General features: G+C 57.4%; 3 protein-coding genes across 3 annotated transcripts; 1 reads left to right on the plus strand and 2 right to left on the minus strand.

Moving 5' to 3' along the window:
• Positions 1-553: 553 nt before the first annotated feature.
• BESB_083600 (uncharacterized protein) lies at positions 554-3,007 on the minus strand (the record flags this gene model as incomplete). Its single annotated transcript, XM_029366710.1, has 1 exon — positions 554-3,007. One exon carries the CDS (start codon positions 3,005-3,007, stop codon positions 554-556), a length of 2,454 nt encoding a protein of 817 aa, XP_029217170.1.
• Positions 3,008-7,118: 4,111 nt separating this feature from the next.
• Positions 7,119-11,198, plus strand: BESB_083610 (uncharacterized protein; the record flags this gene model as incomplete). Its single annotated transcript, XM_029366711.1, has 1 exon — positions 7,119-11,198. The coding sequence occupies one exon, from the start codon at positions 7,119-7,121 to the stop codon at positions 11,196-11,198; it is 4,080 nt and encodes a 1,359-aa protein (XP_029217171.1).
• Positions 11,199-14,837: 3,639 nt separating this feature from the next.
• Positions 14,838-16,724, minus strand: BESB_083620 (uncharacterized protein; the record flags this gene model as incomplete). Its single annotated transcript, XM_029366712.1, has 1 exon — positions 14,838-16,724. One exon carries the CDS (start codon positions 16,722-16,724, stop codon positions 14,838-14,840), a length of 1,887 nt encoding a protein of 628 aa, XP_029217172.1.
• Between the last annotated feature and the right edge of the window lie 2,456 nt (positions 16,725-19,180).

Raw genomic sequence — 19,180 nt, forward strand, 5'->3', positions numbered from 1 at the left:
ACGAAAGCAAGCCCATCTATGCTTACGGGGGCGGCGGACCCTCGCAACGCTATGCTTCATGCTGACGCGCTACCTCGGTGGTTCTAAGGTTGAGAAAGTCGATCCACGTCGGCATACCCACACATCGGTCGTCAGAGTCGGCCAGGCACGATGTGAGGTTGCGTATCCACCTTAAAAAACCCACGAGCGCATTTCTTGGAGGTGCGGCCGAGGAGCATCAATTGGGTCAGGCTCGGCCAACACGAAGTTGACCATGTTACCAAAGGAGCTCCGTTCGACCCACCCCAAACACCTCGTTCTACGGATGAACACGCTGGCCTCCGCGCATACCCAAGTGATACGAATGTTCCACACACCAGAGCCCACGCGTTTCTATAGAACGGCTTGCTCCAGTGACGCCCCAAAGGGATACCCCTACCATCACGCAACCGCCCCCCCCAGAAACCTACCACAGCAGACAAGCGCACCTCCAGATGAGCTCATCAACTCAGCAACCACCTCACCCCAGAACAACGACACAGCAGCAACAAGACACACCTTCCTTTCACACCCCTTAATGCGCGGCCTCGCCCCCAGCGACAACTGCACCGCCTCCATTGCCCGCTGCCTCCCCACCATCGCCTGCCTTCGCACCTGGCACCCCTGGAGCCACCTTCTTCGCCACAGGCAAACCCTTGCCAACCGGCAGCTTCTTCGCAGCCACAACCTTCGCCTCATCCCCCTTCTCGCCTTCACCCTTCTCACCCGCCTCGCCGGCAACAGCACCCTCACCAGCCGCCTTGCCCGCTGCCTCCCCACCATCGCCTGCCTTCGCACCTGGCACCCCTGGAGCCACCTTCTTCGCCACAGGCAAACCCTTGCCAACCGGCAGCTTCTTCGCAGCCACAACCTTCGCCTCATCCCCCTTCTCGCCTTCACCCTTCTCACCCGCCTCGCCGGCAACAGCACCCTCACCAGCCGCCTTGCCCGCTGCCTCCCCACCATCGCCTGCCTTCGCACCTGGCACCCCTGGAGCCACCTTCTTCGCCATAGGCAAACCCTTGCCAACCGGCAGCTTCTTCGCAGCCACAACCTTCGCCTCATCCCCCTTCTCGCCTTCACCCTTCTCACCCGCCTCGCCGGCAACAGCACCCTCACCAGCCGCCTTGCCCGCTGCCTCCCCACCATCGCCTGCCTTCGCACCTGGCACCCCTGGAGCCACCTTCTTCGCCACAGGCAAACCCTTGCCAACCGGAAGCTTCTTCGCAGCCACAACCTTCGCCTCATCCCCCTTCTCGCCTTCACCCTTCTCACCCGCCTCGCCGGCAACAGCACCCTCACCAGCCGCCTTGCCCGCTGCCTCCCCACCATCGCCTGCCTTCGCACCTGGCACCCCTGGAGCCACCTTCTTCGCCACAGGCAAACCCTTGCCAACCGGCAGCTTCTTCGCAGCCACAACCTTCGCCTCATCCCCCTTCTCGCCTTCACCCTTCTCACCCGCCTCGCCGGCAACAGCACCCTCACCAGCCGCCTTGCCCGCTGCCTCCCCACCATTGCCTGCCTTCGCACCTGGCACCCCTGGAGCCACCTTCTTCGCCACAGGCAAACCCTTGCCAACCGGCAGCTTCTTCGCAGCCACAACCTTCGCCTCATCCCCCTTCTCGCCTTCACCCTTCTCACCCGCCTCGCCGGCAACAGCACCCTCACCAGCCGCCTTGCCCGCTGCCTCCCCACCATCGCCTGCCTTCGCACCTGGCACCCCTGGAGCCACCTTCTTCGCCACAGGCAAACCCTTGCCAACCGGCAGCTTCTTCGCAGCCACAACCTTCGCCTCATCCCCCTTCTCGCCTTCACCCTTCTCACCCGCCTCGCCGGCAACAGCACCCTCACCAGCCGCCTTGCCCGCTGCCTCCCCACCATCGCCTGCCTTCGCACCTGGCACCCCTGGAGCCACCTTCTTCGCCACAGGCAAACCCTTGCCAACCGGCAGCTTCTTCGCAGCCACAACCTTCGCATCCTCCCCCTTCCCGCCCTCAGGCGCCTGAGGAAGCCGAGGGGATGCGTCGTGTTTCGCGGGGATCTTTGAGACTGCGGGTGTGGCATCGCGTTGAACCACCGGGTGTGTTGCAGGGACTCGGGTCGTTGTTGGTTTCTTTGTGAGTGAGGAGGCAGGTTTCGCAAGGGAGGCTTTGACGGCGCCTGGCGCTTTGGCGCTTGATATCGGAGGGCGGGTCGATGTTGAGTCACTCACCAGAGCGGACGAGTCCGACTGAGGCTTGCTGTCGCCACCTGCTAGGTGCGCTGGCGTCGCGTGTTTGATGCCAGCAGCACGTGCGGTATTGTCAGAAACAACGGGTCGGGCTTTACTTTCGTCGCGACGTGTAGCGCTTGCTCGTGTTTCAGCCCCAAAGTCTTCCTGATGTTCCTTCGTGCGTGACAGGGACCGCGGAGCACCGCCAGGCTCCCGCCGTCCAATCGCTCCAGCCGTACGGCGATGGGAAACAGCCTCATCGTTTGAAGGCAGTGCGCGAGGGCGCGACATTGACACTGGTTTCTCACTTGGGTCTCGTAAAACAAACACCGACGGTAGGGCTGTGCGGCCTCTTCCTGCACAGCTGCCACGCGAAGTTCTGCCGGCCGCACTGCCGCTAATTTCCTGAGTGAAACGAACTTCACTCGCCTTCGTGCCTCTGTCTGTATTTTCTGTGCTTGCAGCGCGTGTACCAGCCTTCACCGAATCCATTGTTAGCTTCGCCTCTACGTTGATGTGCATCCTGGAATGAAGTGGTTTCTTGAACAACACGTCCTGTCTAACCACCGGAAGCTGAGGCAAGTCTTTAAAGCTCAGCTCGGCTTGCACATTCACGGTTCGAAATGCGGAAGGCTTCTGAGCAGCTTCACTCTGCTCGTCTTGTCTTTGTGGCGCCGATCGTGACCGATTGTGTTCAGCATCCGCGACACCAACACCAGACGCCTGGCTGGGCCCCACAGGCGGGTAGAATGTGAACATGGAACGGCCACCGTTCATCCCTGAAGCGATTTGTAGGGCATGATTGCCCTGTGCTTGCGAAATATGAGGAACCGCGTGGTGAGGCGGGAAGGGGGTTGACTGTTGGGTAGTAAACGAAGCTTGAACGGCAGAATTATTCAAGGTGGAATGGGCATATAACCAGTCTGAACCGTTTGACGGCTGAGGGAAAGACGCATACGCCACAGTCGCGCGGGGGAGGGGTGGAACGGCTGCCTGCACGACTGCCGGCGCGAAGACTTCTCGCGCGACCGTTGCCTTCGTAGCTTTTTCGCCACGGGATGGCCGTGTAGACGACCTGCTCCTTGTCCGCGTCTTGGTTTTAGTCACCGTTTCCCCCACAGGCGTCTGCATGGCACAGGGAACAGACGAATCGGGAAAAGCGATATTTGCTCGGCGTCTAACGTAAACATGCAGATGCACGCGTTCTGTACGAACGGGCTACTGGCCACGGAGCAGCGGCTCAACGCCTTACGAAATGCTACCGCCGACGCGGCGGTGCCTCAATAATCACCCATGCATGCTGCGGGGGGGAATCGCCAGAGGCAGTGTGCTAGTGACGTGCGTTCCGCCCCGGTGCTGCAGAGTGTCGGTGGGCTGCTACCATCAAAGGCAATGCACGTTCACGCACAAATTCCCCGTTGGCCAGCCGAAGCCAGCAGGCAACTTCTGCCTGTGGAAGACGCGGGGTTTCAGATGACAGTGGTGTCATCTGAAGAGGGCTACTGGGGTCAAGATGCGACGGCGCCTGTCCCAGCGTTGCTGCAATTTGCTGCCGTATAAGCACCTAGATGACTCCCCCCCAGAAGAGGTTTTCACGTAGTAGGTGTGCGGCGGTGCCGCGGCACCTTGCTACTTACAGCACCGTGCGCGGTACGTTGTGGGTTCAGCACGCACCACCATAAAGAAAAGTTGTCGCGACACAAAACCACTGAGCATTTCGTCGTTGGATGGGACACTGAGTACAGCCACTTACCGACTCGATCATGCCCCTGCGGAGGGACCGCCTAGAGAACAAAGATTCATCTCCAGCTTTTCCACCACCCTGGTGCGAGCTAGCCTTTCGAGTCGCACCTGCCTTCTGCCCTTCTTGTGAGGAACGAGGCTTTCTGGAACTCGCCCGTTTGGCGCGGGTCCCGCCATTCGGCTCATCCCGTCGATGCGGCATTGGTGCGGAGTTTCGAAGGGACGAGTCAACACGTCTTCTCTAGTCGGAAGGACGCCAACAGATGACCAAACAAAGCCGAAAAATAGAAAAACGAAAGAAAGAAGCGTCCCGTTGTAACCAGCAGGGCCGGTATACAAAGTTGACGGTAGAGGAAACAACCAGTGACCCACGACAGCACAGAGAACAACCAACTCGGTGTTGCAGAAAATTTGAAAATACGGTGCCGCCTCGGAAAATGGTCACAATCAAGTTCTTGGTTCCCTACGGAGAGCGCGTAAGGCTCTCTTGGAGTCGAACCCAAGAAAAACGAACGCTACTTTGGACACGCGTCGGTGCCAGATGGCGCACAACGATAGTGAGTGCAGTGTATCGCGAAGGTATCCACGCTCTAGATGCACCGAAAACAACAGCAAAACACACGAGTCACAATATCACAGAGGGACGGAACGTTTCAGCCGCGCATGAGCACTGTCGAAAGGGCCGTCGGACAAGATCACTGGAGTTCCAGGGTACACACAAGTAAAATGAACATCTAGAGAGCTACACGCGAAGAAAATAGTTCTGAAGGCAGCCCCCGAAAACAACAAAGATGCTGGGTCTCCCGGTAAAGACTGCCAAACAGGCGACTCGGGGCCAATTAGTGGAAAAGACGGGCACTCCCCAGAGGGGTCTGCACACATAAAAAAGTACTCGCTGACAAGCTAGAGAACAGAGGCTTAGAAACTGCAAGAGCAATCCCTAAGCGCGTAAGGGAATTACTGTCGGAATGTCCCAAATTTGAATCTTGCGGGAGCCAGCTAATTGGATGGAGTCTTCCAGACGGTCCGGCACAGTCCGACACCACCAAACCGCTGCGTCTCAAGGCACTGTAGAAAACACGGAAAGCACAGACAGACGCGCTCAAGAGAATGAACTGCTTCGACTAAATGTGCAGTTCAAGAAAAAGGGTGCACAACGATGGTAAGCGCCTCGTCAGCGAGAGATGCACAATGAGGAGCGATGCGGCCGTAAAATGAGTGCAACGGGTGGCGTCTGTCTTGCAAGGCTGCTGGACGCCGGTGGTCAGCTCTTTAAATGGGAACAACACACTCCAAGAAATGCTCTGGCAACGGAGATATGGGCGCCTAGGCCTCTCGATCCGAACGCCACGAGCTGGTCCCGGCACTGGGATAATGATGCGACAAACGAATGCAGCCCCGAATCGGATTTGTGGAAAGCGCGAATAGGCAAAAGACCATAAGATATGTCCCGAAGAGCCAGAAACGTTTTCAAGAGACTCAGGAAAAAATCTCGTCACCCCGAGGCAAGCACGGGCAACACGCGGTAGCCGTGCCGCATTTCAGCCAAGTACCCGTGCGTGGGATGCAAGGCACACAGCATTTCACTCCCGTACGTTTCCCCTTCGGTTCAGCCGTCCGACAATCTGACAGAAGAAGCGCTGAGGCAAGGCCGGGAGACGCGTCGTCTTTACATTTATCGCTTTCAAAAGTAAGAAAACCAACATGCGGGGCCAGATGCCCTCCCGAGGCTCGAAGAGATGCCAGTCCTGCAACACCAGCTTGACTAGCGCACCTCGCCGTCGACAGCACAGCGGGCACATGCGCGAGATCTTTTCTCCGCATTGGGACAGACAGATGCGGGCGTGAAATTGAGCTCAAGACCTGAAATGCGGTGATGGAGACACCAAGCCCCCAAGCAGAGTCCACTGGGCATCAAGCCCATAGCAGGATAATGCGCTGTGCAGGCCTCGCCATCTGGAACAATTTGTGTGAACTTTCCTCGCCATTGGCAAAAAATTTTTCGCATGACCTCCGTCCCGAACTACGTGGCAGAGCCTCAGTGCACCACCAGGGGGCGACGGCTCGAACCCCACTCTACATGTGGAGGCAGGCTAGAAAATCTGCGCGTCATTAAACTCTGGATTTCGCTCCTAGTTTTTTCTCGTGTGTCCCTTCTCCTGTGAACTGCTGCTATCGGCGAGGTCGCGTATATTACTCAGAAAAGTGAACTGAGTGGAAGCGATTCGTGCGGCCTCCTCGTTAAGCGGCGGGAGTGGGAATGCTTGGCCGTTCTGGAGACGCCGGAAGGCACAACGGAATAACTTACAGTAACAGGCCTGTATCAGCCCCTCAAACCCGCTCTGTGCCGCATGTTGCCTGTGCGTACTGCAAGAGTGTCAAGTCGTTCTCAGGTCCCGCGCCCAGCAGCAACTCAAGAACTGTGCAGGGAACGGGCTCCAGCTAGCGAATCGCACGATTCAACCGACGACAGCACTGAACGGAGTCGTACAGCCACTCCCTTCCGAGGGCAGGTGCGACTGTGAATTCACGGTATCCTCTACAACCGTGATGTCTGCCGCAAAAACCCACTACTGAAACCCGCTGACTGGTTCATGCAATGAGTGGCTGGGAGCACATCGTCCAGGGTTCCGTTCTACACCTTTGGCTGGGCAGCTTCCGACGTCCAAGCATGTCTTCTCAGCGGTGTGACGCCGCGGATGGAAATGCTACGTAGACATTAACTCAGATATCCTGTTGGGATCCGGACAGGTCTGGGAGTAACCGGCGACTCTTTTAGCTGGGGACTTTGGTCCACCAACGCTTTGAGGGTCCGTTCTCCTCTTGAAAGAAAGACTACCGAGTTTTTTTCTACAGCGTTCAGCGTTCGCCGTTGCCAGCCAGCACAGCAGCGGCAAGGGCTCTTTCGATGACAGTCTCACCGGGATCTGCCACTCCGCGGGATGCTGTGTATTCTCTTGCGGGGTTCAGCGTCCTGCGGTTTTCGATCGTCCTCGAAAGAGTTGATGGCGAGGTCGTGCTTGAATCGCCTCAACTTGGGGAACGAATACTCGAGAGGTGTCGCTTCTCCCTTCTGGGCGAGTTTCCAGCGGCTAGCCACTCGTGTGGTACTTTCGGACTCTCTCCAGCTCCGTGCGTGTGCCTCATGCGAGCGGCGTGTTGCTCTGCTGCGTTGCACCATGCGGGAACCAGGGTGGGACTCGGCGTCTTGCGTTTGCACGCGAAAAACTGCCGTGCCGCAAGGCGCTTTTGCCCCGGCGACCAGGCAAGTGGGCTCTGCTCGTCAAGCGCCAGAGTCGAGCAAACAGCGGCAGAGAGAGAGAGGCTGCTGAATACAAGCGGGCAGGAGACGCATGCAGCGGAGCGGTCACCTCTGGTTAGGGAAGCTCGAAGAGCTTGCGTCCAGCGCAGGAGCCTCGTCGACATTTACCAGGCAGCTGAGAAGGTCCAAGACCATCTGGCGCGGGGTGCTGTCACCGCGAGGGACGCCGCAACACTGTTGAGCTTATTCGCAAAAAAGAAGTTTGCGCACAAGCCTTTCTGGCGCTCGGCAGGCAGGAGCTTCCGGCCGCTGCTTCCCGACCTTGATGCGAAAGGAATGGCGTTGGTCCTAAATGCCTTCGCCAACGCGGGTGTGGTCAACCGAACTCTTTTCAAAGAGGCCTCACACCTCATTATTTCGGGCAGCACAGATGCTCTGACGAAGACGTCCCACAAGCCAGCATGTGATAGGCACGCTGTAGCCGGCGGAGCGGTAGATCCCGTGGTCGCAGAGAGAGGAACCGCTTGTCAGTCGAATTCGGCTCACGGAGATGTAGGAGATGCCACTCTTTTTGCCGCCGGTGTTGAAAGGCCACAGGGGGAAGTGGCACCTCAGGGCGGAACGGCGACTGACACACAGGATTTGTCTCCGTCTGGAGATGAGACAGCGGCGGTCGCTGCAAAAGCGACGGCCTCGGTGGGACTGCAGGGTTTGCCTCAACCCGCTCGCTGCCACGAAGGCGTTGAAGCGTTCCTTGTACCGTCGGCGCTAAACCCAAGACTCAAGAGAGGCGAGATGTCGGTGGCGCGCTGTGCCCATGACCGGGAACATGCCGCCACTGCGCTCGCTCAACAAGGGGAGGCTCTTTGCAACCTCGCTTCACGGACCTCTACGACAGCGGCAAAGTCCAACGCCCCGTGTCGCCGGGAGTTGGAGGGATTGTCGGTCGATCGCGACCCCCACAGCCCAGGACATCCGTCTACACTTGGTGACAAACAAAGAGGACCCAGCAGCTCACGAGTTGACAGCGAGAAGAGTCCGGAGCGGGGCTTGTCCCGCCCAGCTGCAGAGACACCACCACGCGAGGCCGAGCCTGACAGTGAGCAGGCGGCCGAGAAGTGTCTCCGGACAGACTCACGAGACAGTGAGTCGCTGGACACGCTGGCAAGCATTTTCGCTCCGGTGCCCTGCGAGCAGCCCAAGCGGCCGGATGAACCTCCGAGTTGCCCACAGACACAGTGCGGCGAGGACGAATGGCAGACCTTCGCCGCTTCTGGCGGAACTGCTGAAGAGATTGCTGACAGCTCTGTGAGCAAGGGTATGGGGCGGGATCCCAGTACAAGCATACCAGGGAAGGAAACCGGGCGAGTGCGCCACATGGGATCTAGGGGTGGAGCCCTGGTAGATGAAATGAATGCACATGATGTTGCCCTCGTTGCAAACGCCTTCGCGAAACTTGGCGTGAGGGACGCCGAGTTGTATTCCACACTGGCGGCCCGCCTCCCGGCGATTGTGTCGATGGCTACATCGCTTCAGCTTGTAACTCTTTTTGCTGCCTACTCGAAGGCCGGTGTTCACGACTTCTCTGTTTTTCACGCCATTTCAAGGGAACTGCTCCACGGCGAAACTCGCCTGGCGGCGGGTGAGGGAGAGCATGCATATGTGCCTCCAAAAATAAGGGAGTTGGACGCCAACGCAGTTGCCATCCTGCTGAATCACATGCAGAAAGCGAATTTCATCGAGCCTTCTCTTGCCTCTGCTCTGTTGAATCACTTGGAAAGAAGCCCTTCGTTGCTGAGAATGAAGAAACGCGCATGTCAAGGTAGAGGAAACGCTCCAGTCGGTGTGCGCGGCGTTGAGGAGGCAGGCTTTGAACGTTTGCCGTACGCGAGTGGCGGTACGTGCTCTCCGCCTCTAGAAGAAATACCGCCCAGCGTGATATCTGACAGGCGGGCAACGAGGTCGTTTGGAAAAGAGGCATCTTGTCCCGCGCATAAGGGGACACATGAATCTGGAGAATTACAAGAAGTGCTGTTGTATGAGGATCTGGGACCACGAGAATTATCCTTGACATTGAATGCGCTCAGCAGGCTGCCGCATCCCCAGTCACTGAGGGAGGCCCTCGTGACTTTTGCCTCAAACGTGCTGTCGTCGATGAACGACACAGACGTCCTAATAACGACGAAGGCTTTGCTCCGGCTTCAATCCAAGCTTTGCCACTCCGACGCGGAGACACTTTTTCTACAGATACGGAGCCGTTTTCGCACTCACAGCTGCGGTGTTATAGAACTGGCTGCGCTGGCCAGCGGTCTCCAGCGCCTCGTTGTCCTGGCGCCCCATTTAAGGAACCCCGCGAAGCATCTAGTACAGGAAATCGCGCCCCACTTATCAAACAGGCTCTACAAACTGGACAATCGTACGCTGGTGCAGCTCGCCTCAGCGGTAGTAGCCCTGGAGGCTTATGAGGAAAACCTATTCCAAGAACTTCTCGTAGAGGTTTCTAGGCGTCTTCCGGATTTGTCCCTGGAAGAGAAACTCAAGGCCTTGCATGTCGTCCACGTGCTAGCTCGAGGCGGCTCCACGGTCGCGGAAGAGGTAGTCCCTTTTCTTGTCTGTAGCATTCTCGAAAAAACTGAGAAACTGCGAGACGAGGGGCTGCCCGCACTGAATGCGGCAGGCGCCAAGACACTCGTGGTCGCTGCCAGTGAACTGAGAGTGCTTGGAGGGCCGCTGAAGGAACGCCTGCTTCTACAGGTAGCCCAAGTCGTGCCGCACATGAGCGGGGGGCAGAAGCTGGCCGTCGCGATGGCGCTCCTCGCTGACAGCAGCCCGACTGGCGGTGCGACCTCAGAGTGCTCAGTGTGGACAGCGTTGATCAGCGGGTTGACGTCTCTTCAGGAAAGAGCGGTTCCACAGGAAGTGCCGGGAGAAATCGGCATTCTCCAGGTACCCCGCAGCTGTGCACCAGAAAGCCCTCCAGGTTTGCATGATTTTGCCGGCAACTTAACTCACTTCCCGCGGGACTGTGGTAGCCATGACGATCGGGGGGCCTCTGCTGACGAAGAACGCGAAGAGGGAAAGCGCCTTGGAACTCGCATACAGTCCCTCACTAGTGGGGGAGGAGCGCTCGTAGCATCCGAAAAAGCTGCCTGGGCGCAATTCCAGAAATCGCTCTGCAAGGTTCTCATCGGCTGGTCTTTGCTTGTGGCCCGTGCATGCCACATCGCACCGTTCTACGGATCAGAGCAACTATCTCTAGATGACCGCTCGGGGGTTGTGGAAAACACGCCATTGACGGATGACTCAGTTGTAGCGGCTGCGAGGACAAGCGAGAGAGTTAGCCGCTTCCTAAAGTCCGAGCAGACTCGGCTTGACACTCTTTTGAACGCCAGTCGATGTGACGAGTTTTGGAAGATTCGTCTTTCCTCTCCTCTGACTGAAAGCCTGCTGAAGAGCTTCAAGTCTCATGTGCCACTTCTTGCACGGTCGGCCGCTGATCAACCGACGCCGGACATGGGTGGCCATGAAACCCTTGCTGGTGAAATTCAAGGGACTCTGTTAACCGTGGCCAGTGAAGCGTGGCAGGCTACATTAACTGACTTTATCTTACGCGAGGGACGCGCTCTGAAACAGAAGACTCATGTCGATGCCTTAGAGCGACTTATTCCGCTGAGGGTGTCAGCGGAGCAAACCGAGGGGGAGGCTTTACGAAGGTTGGTAGCTTTGGAGCTCGAGCGCATAAGTACCAGATCCTACTACACGCGGTTTCTGTCAGCACGAGAGACCACAAGCGTGTCCAGTGCGGTGCGGCCTGCTGCGTCTTCCGCATGCTATGTCGTAGGACAAACAAAAGGCCACCCCGCAGTGTACTTGTTTCCCGTGGTCGGACCGTTCGTCGTCACTGCGATTGTGGATTTTCCTGAAGGCTTCAAACAAGCATTCGGGACGGCTACCGCACAGTGAAAGCGGTATACTGTAACTGTACGTCAATTGGAAATGTGTGAATGAAGCCTGCGTGAGGCAAGAAAGGGTGATCTTTCTGCTGGTGTCTCTGGTAGAAGGGAAGCCCTGAGAGCTGCGCCATTATTTGATTTGCGCGTGTAGCGGTTCAAGATGACGGTGGACATGAAAGTCACACGGACTTAACACTACCGTGGTAAACCGTCTCACTACATAAAGACGTGCCTGACGCTACACGGACGGTGGAACGGTGCTCGCAACCCACAGTCCCAAGACACTGTAGCATTGGAAGCACCCCAGTGGGAAGCGCATCCTGCGCGCGGCTCCCCGAACATCAAGACTGAAGGTTCCTGTGCAGCCGCCCCAATATACAGCTCTACCAACGGCACCTGACCAGGATACGAAGTCTACGCCGATGAGCGCACATCTGTTTGACTCCGGTCACGTACCACCAAGATTTCTGGAGAGAGATGATTGGATGGGGAGGGCGCCGTGCCAAAGACAACAAGCAGCCCTCTGCTCTGCAGGACCCAAAATGGTCTTGCGGGGGGCTCATACTCGCGCCCCGCAAGAGAGTGTTGTCTGTTCGTGACAGCCGGGGGGCTCAAATGTGTCGTACCCGCCTGAGGAGGCGTCAGAGCTGTCCGCCAGTTTGTCCAGGAATGATCGATACGCAGCGACCAGGACATGGCAAGAGTGGACTGCGAAGCTGATCACAAACACCAAAGTGAGGTTCGCTGCAGAAATCATACGGTACTCCCACGGGAGTCTGACGTGTTCCGTCGGCGGAAGCAGATATACCAGGAACCCCCCGAGTGTCACACATACGATGAGCTGCGCCACCAGCATGACAATACACACTCGCAGCCGCCGTGGTTCTGCATACCGCAGACTAACATATCCGTATATGGAAATCGGAACGACATACAGCATAAGCAACGTTGTGAGAAAGATGAGACCTACTGTCTCAGCGGGGCGCTTCAGAGGGAAATTTCGCTCGAGACTGTGACGGGAAAGGGCAAGCGTTAACGAAGCACAAAGGCAGATGAGCGAGAGGACCACTTCCAAGATCCAGCACGTGAAGAGAATGATGATCGGCCTCCGGTGGTCGTCCTGGTAGCAGGGCAAAACGCCGAGGACTCTGTTGCTTTCCCCGCGAACGTGCGCAGAAGACGCCCGAGAAAATCGCACGTATCCTTCTGGAATGCAGTCCAGGAGGTGTTCCGCTTGTATACTGCGACTGGCCGTAACCCTGTACGGAGGAGCTAGCCGTATTCCTCTCACTGGTGGAACAGTTCCTCCGTTGCTCATTCCTGCCGCCACCAAGGCTACCATTTTACAGCTGTGCTAGAGCAGCTATGGCGCGCACGTAAGGCATGGTGCAGTAGCGAACGAGAGCATGACAGCGAGTCATACAGAATCCACTTAGCACTTTCGCCTCTTCAGACTGTGAAAATGTCAAGTCCGAAACACCCATCGAGCGCTCGCGTGCTGGAAGCGACAGAGATTTTGACGTCGTCGACAGGTGGAGGCGGAGCCGACCCTACGCATTTGTTCATAAGGTCACTCCCCTAGTGACGATCCTCCAACGGGAAAGTGGCGTCAGCGTAAATGCGCGAAAGAACGCGGTAAAAAAGAAAGTAACGGTGACTGAGTTCCCTCTTCATCCATTTGGCGAGTGTAAAATGACCGTGGTGGGGACAGCATGGGAAGACAAGACAGCGAGAAGCTCGTGCCACTAAACAAGTTACGCAAGGGCGTCACTAGCACGCAGATTGCATCATCAGCCGAACACGGCACTGATGGACGCCGACACGAGGATCGAGTGTGAGTCGAGTACAGGCGGGAAAGACATACTCGAAACGTCGTTACCGGCTTTGTGATGCCAGCCACCTAGTGTCTTAGATTAGGTTTCAAGCGTGCGCGCCGACACTCCGTCTTAGACAAAGAGACACGCCGACCGAATATTACGAGGGACGCGCTATTTGACAGAGTAAGCACAAAGATTCTGTAAGTTTACGGGTGTCGACGCCTAACTGTGATTCCATTCGTCGCATCGTTCGTCTGTTTGAGGATAAACGCGGCACCTAGTTCCCGGCATTGCCTTCTGCCCGGTGCAAAAGCCCAGCTACCAGGCACTGGCTGGCCTCCAGAGCGTGCGGCGCAGCGCCATCCGAGCGGTGCAGACTGGTTACCGCTATCTGCGGGATCGAACCCATTGCACGCTCGGGCGAGACGACGGTTACCTGCGTGGAAGAGGATCAGTGCATGCTCAGCGGGAGGAGGAGGAATGCGTCCGGGGGGAAAGCCGCAGACACTTTGCTGCTTACGGCTTCATCACAGAGAAGAGTACTAGATGCTTGTTAGTTTCCCGTCACCTCAACGACTTACACCGAAGGCATGCATCCCGACACGTTGGGCGACGCATACGCTCCGGGCAGGCGCTGACACCCGCAACAGGCGTCCAGGACGTATAGGCACCGCGATACACTCACCTATCTAGCAAGAATGGCTCTAACCAAGGTCGTGCTTGTTTCGCAGTGAGGCTGTGATGCTATTTGTGCCTCGTGGTCGGTTTTCCTTTTGAATTCAGTTGGTGCGGAGACAGCGACACAAGAGCGTCTGCGCCTCACCGATGCGTGCTTAATGGGACAGTGCAGTCTGAACTCTTTGACTTGCGCACTGCCCAGATTTGGCTGTTAGCCACATCTACTACCTTGGACAGCTCACAAAGATAAGTGCTCCACCTCCTTCATCACAGTTCTGGTGAGATACGAGTAGGCGGGGGCAGAGACTCACCAACAGCATGACAAAGGTTCCACAGGCAGGCGACGCCAGGGACCAGTAGCAAAACCGATCAGACTTTCGCTGGTAGAAACAGTCCTCCGTTTCCTCTGGACATGTGCATCTGCCGAAACCCAGAACAGCACGGTTTCGCGTCTTTGCGCGTGGAGCGTGGTTCATTAACTATCGATAGCTGCAGGAGCCGAATTTACGTAGAAGGGTGCCACAACCGATGCGAAAGGAGCCACCCCTATACGTCTCCGAGGCGCACCACGAGAGCTCCACCGACAGCCGTGGAAGCCATATATCCCCCTCAGCAATGCGCAGAGACCAAGTAAACACCAGTACTTGTTCAAGCTCGACTAGCATACACAGGATATACGAGCAATGAAACGAGATACTCAGCTATCCCCTGTGCCTCTCCTCGGGATGGCATCAGATTCCGGTGCGCTACGGACTTTCTAGTAAGCGCTGTTCGGTGACGACGTGCATAATGCCTGCCTCCTACTAGACGCATGCTTGCACAGAGACTCGAAACCACCAAAGCGAATCTAGTGCCACAAAATGAACAACTTGAGGCCTTGGGACTCAATCCGTCGGTCTTTGGGGATATAGCATGGAGCTCCAGACTCGATTCGAGATGGAAGGAAAAAACGCAAGAGGACAGGCCGCAGAATACGAGTATAGACTATAGTTCTTCCTAAATGGTACGCATTGAATCTGTGCCCTCCACACCACTTGCCAATCTCTTTTGTCATTTATACCCGTGGCAAAACAACGGACCAGCACAACTGCGCGGTGTCTCTCCCGGCACCTATGAGCCACGCGCCTCCCGCTAGAGATGCAACATCAGGTCCGTCAGTCTTTAAGCAAGCCTTTGAGTTTCGCCAGACGGGGACTGAACTTTCTCAAATTGAACTCTTGGAACTCGGGGAATTCGTCTTCTGCGTACCGCAGGCGCTTGAGAAGCGTTCTCATGGCGTGGTATTGATAGATGGAGCTGAGCTGAGAGAGCCATACACGCAGATCACTTTCTGCGGCCGCAGCCACTCTAGCGCCACCCAGAAAGCCGCCGCTTCCCGCCGACAGAATTCCCTCGTGCCCTGGGTGGTTCGTTCCGCCCTCTCTAGACTTTTTCAGCAAAGCACGCGTCATGAGGAGACTCTCCTCCTCCTTCCATGGACTGGCATCACCTCCAGCAAGCTCCATCAAGGGTATGGGCCCGAACCCGCGTACCTCGAGGACTTTCTCCCACCGCGAAGAACTTATGGTTGTGGGGATAAGACGGGCGGCCAGCGAGTCTCCCCTTCTCAGTGGGTCGCCAGCGTTTCCGCCTACATTTTGCATGCGTCCTCCTGCGCTGTCCTCCGCCGCACTGCGTCTCCAGATCTGAAGGGCAGGCAGGTGCCCTGAGCCGTAGAAGATGCCCTCCGAAATCATGAGGTGGAGAGCGCGCTCGTGGTGCCGCAGTTGCTTTTTGTTGGCCAGCATGCGCGTCTGCTTTTGCAGGGGGCGCCTGCCGACGGCAATCACGAGGCTGTTTGACACCGGAACCCCGGTCATCGGGAGCCAGCATGGAATGCACGCCGCGAGAATGTCTTGGAGGCCTTCTCGTGTGTCTTCGGCCGCCGCACTCTGTCCTGCCTCCTGAGGACCTGCCCCCGGGGTTGCACTAGTCCCTTCTTTGCCTCCGGCGCTGGCGTCTTCTCTTGCCCCATCTCGCGTCGCAGCAGGGCCTGCCGGAGTGGACGAAGTCGGGTCAGGGCACGCTAGAGACGCGAGGTCGGCTAGGGCCTGTGTGAGCGCCTGGCAGCGACTATCCCATGTCGCGTAGTACAGGATCGCGTGGTAGTTTGAGAGCGCCGACACCGCGGCAGCCGGTGGGAAGTTCCATTCGCCACTGCCGTCCGCATACTCCGGGCTAGCCACTCCGTTCCTCGCCAGTCTCGCTCCCTCTTCCCGCGCCCTCGCTTCCTCTTCCCGCGCTCTCGCCTTCCTCGCAGCGGCAAGAGAGGTATGGACCTGCAGCGCGAAAGCGTCGCGTGATTCTTCGCGGTGCAAAAGTGCCTCCGCAGTCAGTGGAGGCACCCGCATAGGGGCGAAATCCACAAGGTTGAGCAGAGAGCACTTTGAAGCACCCAAGGGCGTCGCCCCTCGGACAGGCCGTCCAGCCTCACTCGGGCCAAAGAAGGCTCGTGACGCGCATGCCGCGAGCCCTTCACGCGGCGCTGAGAAAGAATGCAGTCCGCAGCCGCCAGGCCGGTGTGACGACCTCGTGGGAAGAGAGCCGACAAAGGAGAGACATCGAGACCCACGCGAAAGCGGCGCACCGCAAGAGGCAGGCGCAGAGGCCGCCTGCAGCCGGCCGAGCAGCGACACAGAGACACACAGGCGCCTCAGCGGCGAGTCCCGGCGGCAGACTGGAACACGCCAAGAGACGGAGCGAAGGCCAGACGTCAGACGGCGCTGGGTCGCTCCTTGGTTCAGCGCGCAGCCAGAGAACAGCTTGGAAACGGGGGGAGAGCAGAAACGAAGAGCCGGAGAAGGCGACGAGAGAGAAGGATAGTCAGACCACGAAGAGCGGAAGCGGGAGGCGCAGTCAACCAGTTGGACGGAGAGACAGACCAGGAGAAAGACAAACTGAAGACGGCATCTTACGCTCTGAGGGCGGGCCGGCGAGGAGACAGGACGAAGCGGAGCAGCTGAAGGCGCCATGAGCCCAGAAGCAGCGAGCCCTCTACGCATTCCTGAAGCTCTAGAGTCGGCGCTCACTGGGAGGCGTAGACGGCCAAAGGCTGCGACCATTCCTCGCTCACTTGCGTGCACGTAGATGCGCAAGCGTCTGCATTCATCGTTTAATAGGCTCAAGCACCGACACAGTATATTTACGCGAGCATATAAACGTATGCGGAACCGGGTAGTACTTTACTCTCGATGGGAACCACGACGTTGATGAGGGGCAAACATCGTGAAGGACTGGCAACAACCACAGGCGTTCGCCCTAACAGACCCCTGATCTGCAGCGAGCTGAACACGAGACGCGCTTACATCACCTCCCCGTTTTCTGCTGGTCTTCTTCAGCAAGAAGAGGAACAATGCGGGCTCCCATTTTGCTCAACTGGACAGCGCGAATAAGACAGAAAAAAGCGCCTGTCGACGCGTGGCGACGTCCGCCCCCTGGCGTCGCCTGCACACCCGCATGTGCAGACGTGCGCGTCTACATGTCTCCCGAACTGGTGATGGAGCCGAGATTTACCAAAGTCTGCCACGTTTGAGTTCAGACACACAGCACAGATCACGAGGGACTTGCAGTGTGCTCGTACCCGAGGCGGGTGCGGAAAAAGAAACGAAGGAACGCGCGTCTCCCGCGTCTCTGAGCACTATGGGAAATGTCAATAACAGATACAAGATGTAACAAAAACGAACATGGGGTCGAAGCTCGCTCAAGATAGATGCACAGATTCCTTGTTCCGCCGCGCAGACATGAGGACAGTCGCATGCATCGACGCATGCAACGACCCGGGGCCTCCCGGCGTTGTTTTGCTGCCGTAGAGCCCGACCGCCTTCCATTGTCTGCGCAAAGTTCGCAGTTTTTTTCCAAAGTGTGAATGCCATATGGCGTGCAGTGAAGAAACATCGAGGGACTGAGGCCATTTGATAGTCAAGCGATGGAATCTAGCGAGCAGCATGTCGTCCGGCTGCAGCTGCGGAGAGGCGGTCTCTCCTTGCTCTCTCCCTTGTCGCGGGCTACGGGTGACCCAGGCCGCGCACAGAAATCGAGTCTCCTCGTCATCGAGAGACTCCCTGTGCAGCTGGGAGCGGTCACCGATACCCCCCGTGTGAAAGAAGAAATCGCGCCCTTTTCTGAAAGCCGGTTTTTCTGGGTTTTTCCGATGCTCTGCGCTCTGAAGTCCATGGCCGCCGTGCGCACGGTCCAGGCCTGCGGCTCGAGTGTCACCATCCGCTTCGTCTCCCTGTTCTTCCCAGACAGCCTTCCGAAAAAGATTGCTGAACTTTTCGACTTGACTGCACCTTGTGTGAGGCGGCGCATGAATAGACCTAGGGTGCATCACGCACGAAAAGACTCGGTTTCGGACTCAAAAACTCGCTTTTGGAACTGGCTGGCGACCCCGGCGCAGATCGAGACCCGGCGCTAGATAGCTGGAGGCGCGCATGCCTGGAGGGAACCGCATGCCTGAGGAACGATTACCTCTTCGTCGATCTGGCTTTCTCGCTCTTCCATTGGTGGGAAGCTCAGCCTGAAAAGGGGCGCTCCTTGTTTTCACCACAATCGATAGATAAAAGAGGGGTCTGTAAGACCCGTTTTCCCGTGCTTCTCGGCCTCTCTGTCTCGGGAGGGCGCGGCCTATGCTATCGAGTCACGCTGGCCTTTGAGAGCTGCAGGCTTCCCAACATCTCACATGCCTGGAGACAAGTCCGATTCGAGCTTTTTTTTGTTGCGACTTCACACTGGATAGTTTTTTGTCTTCGTTTTCCAACAGTTCTCTTCGCCCGATTTTTCGTTGCGACGTGTTTCACTGTTTCTGCTTTGGCCTGATTGACCTGTGACCTAACGCAGATACGTCAAACATTCCGGTGTTTGCCTTTGTTTTCCGGTTTTCTAATCTATTGTTCCAAATACCGATCTTCTCTTTTCCACCTGCAGCCCTCTCTCCTTTTTATGTCCGTGTGGCTTCTCGCCTTTTTGAGAATCGCCGAGTGTCCCGTTTGTCGCCCTATTTGCTCTCGCTTCCTCACCGCGCGGTGGCGGTTCGCAGCACGATGGTATCCAAAGTTTTCTCTTTTTCTGTAACAAGCGAGGCACAGCTTTGAGCGTACAGCCTCGGCGCATGGGAAACTTCCGGTTGACCCCGGCCGTCTCTCCGTTCCCTTGCTCAATTCACCGGCAGCGGAGAACGCACCCTACGACCAGTCAGAACTCCTTGTGCGCGCATCCGCATCGGATCCAGGCGCTCCGGCCGCGAAGGCTGTTTCCTCCAATACGCATTCCGCCTCTGCGCTTGCATGAGCCCCGGGCCCTTCGCCTCCGCCCTCCACGTTTACGCGTGTGCGAGTGTCTAGCTTCTGTGGAGACCGAAGTCAAGTACGGGCAGCACGTCGAGTGCGTGGGATCGAGTTCACTGCTGCGCTCTCTGTAGTCAAAGATGAACGCCTTTTTGCGGGTGTGCGCGTGAGAGAGG

This window comes from Besnoitia besnoiti, chromosome VIII, assembly GCF_002563875.1.
Source record: "Besnoitia besnoiti strain Bb-Ger1 chromosome VIII, whole genome shotgun sequence".
Classification (NCBI taxonomy): domain Eukaryota; phylum Apicomplexa; class Conoidasida; order Eucoccidiorida; family Sarcocystidae; genus Besnoitia; species Besnoitia besnoiti.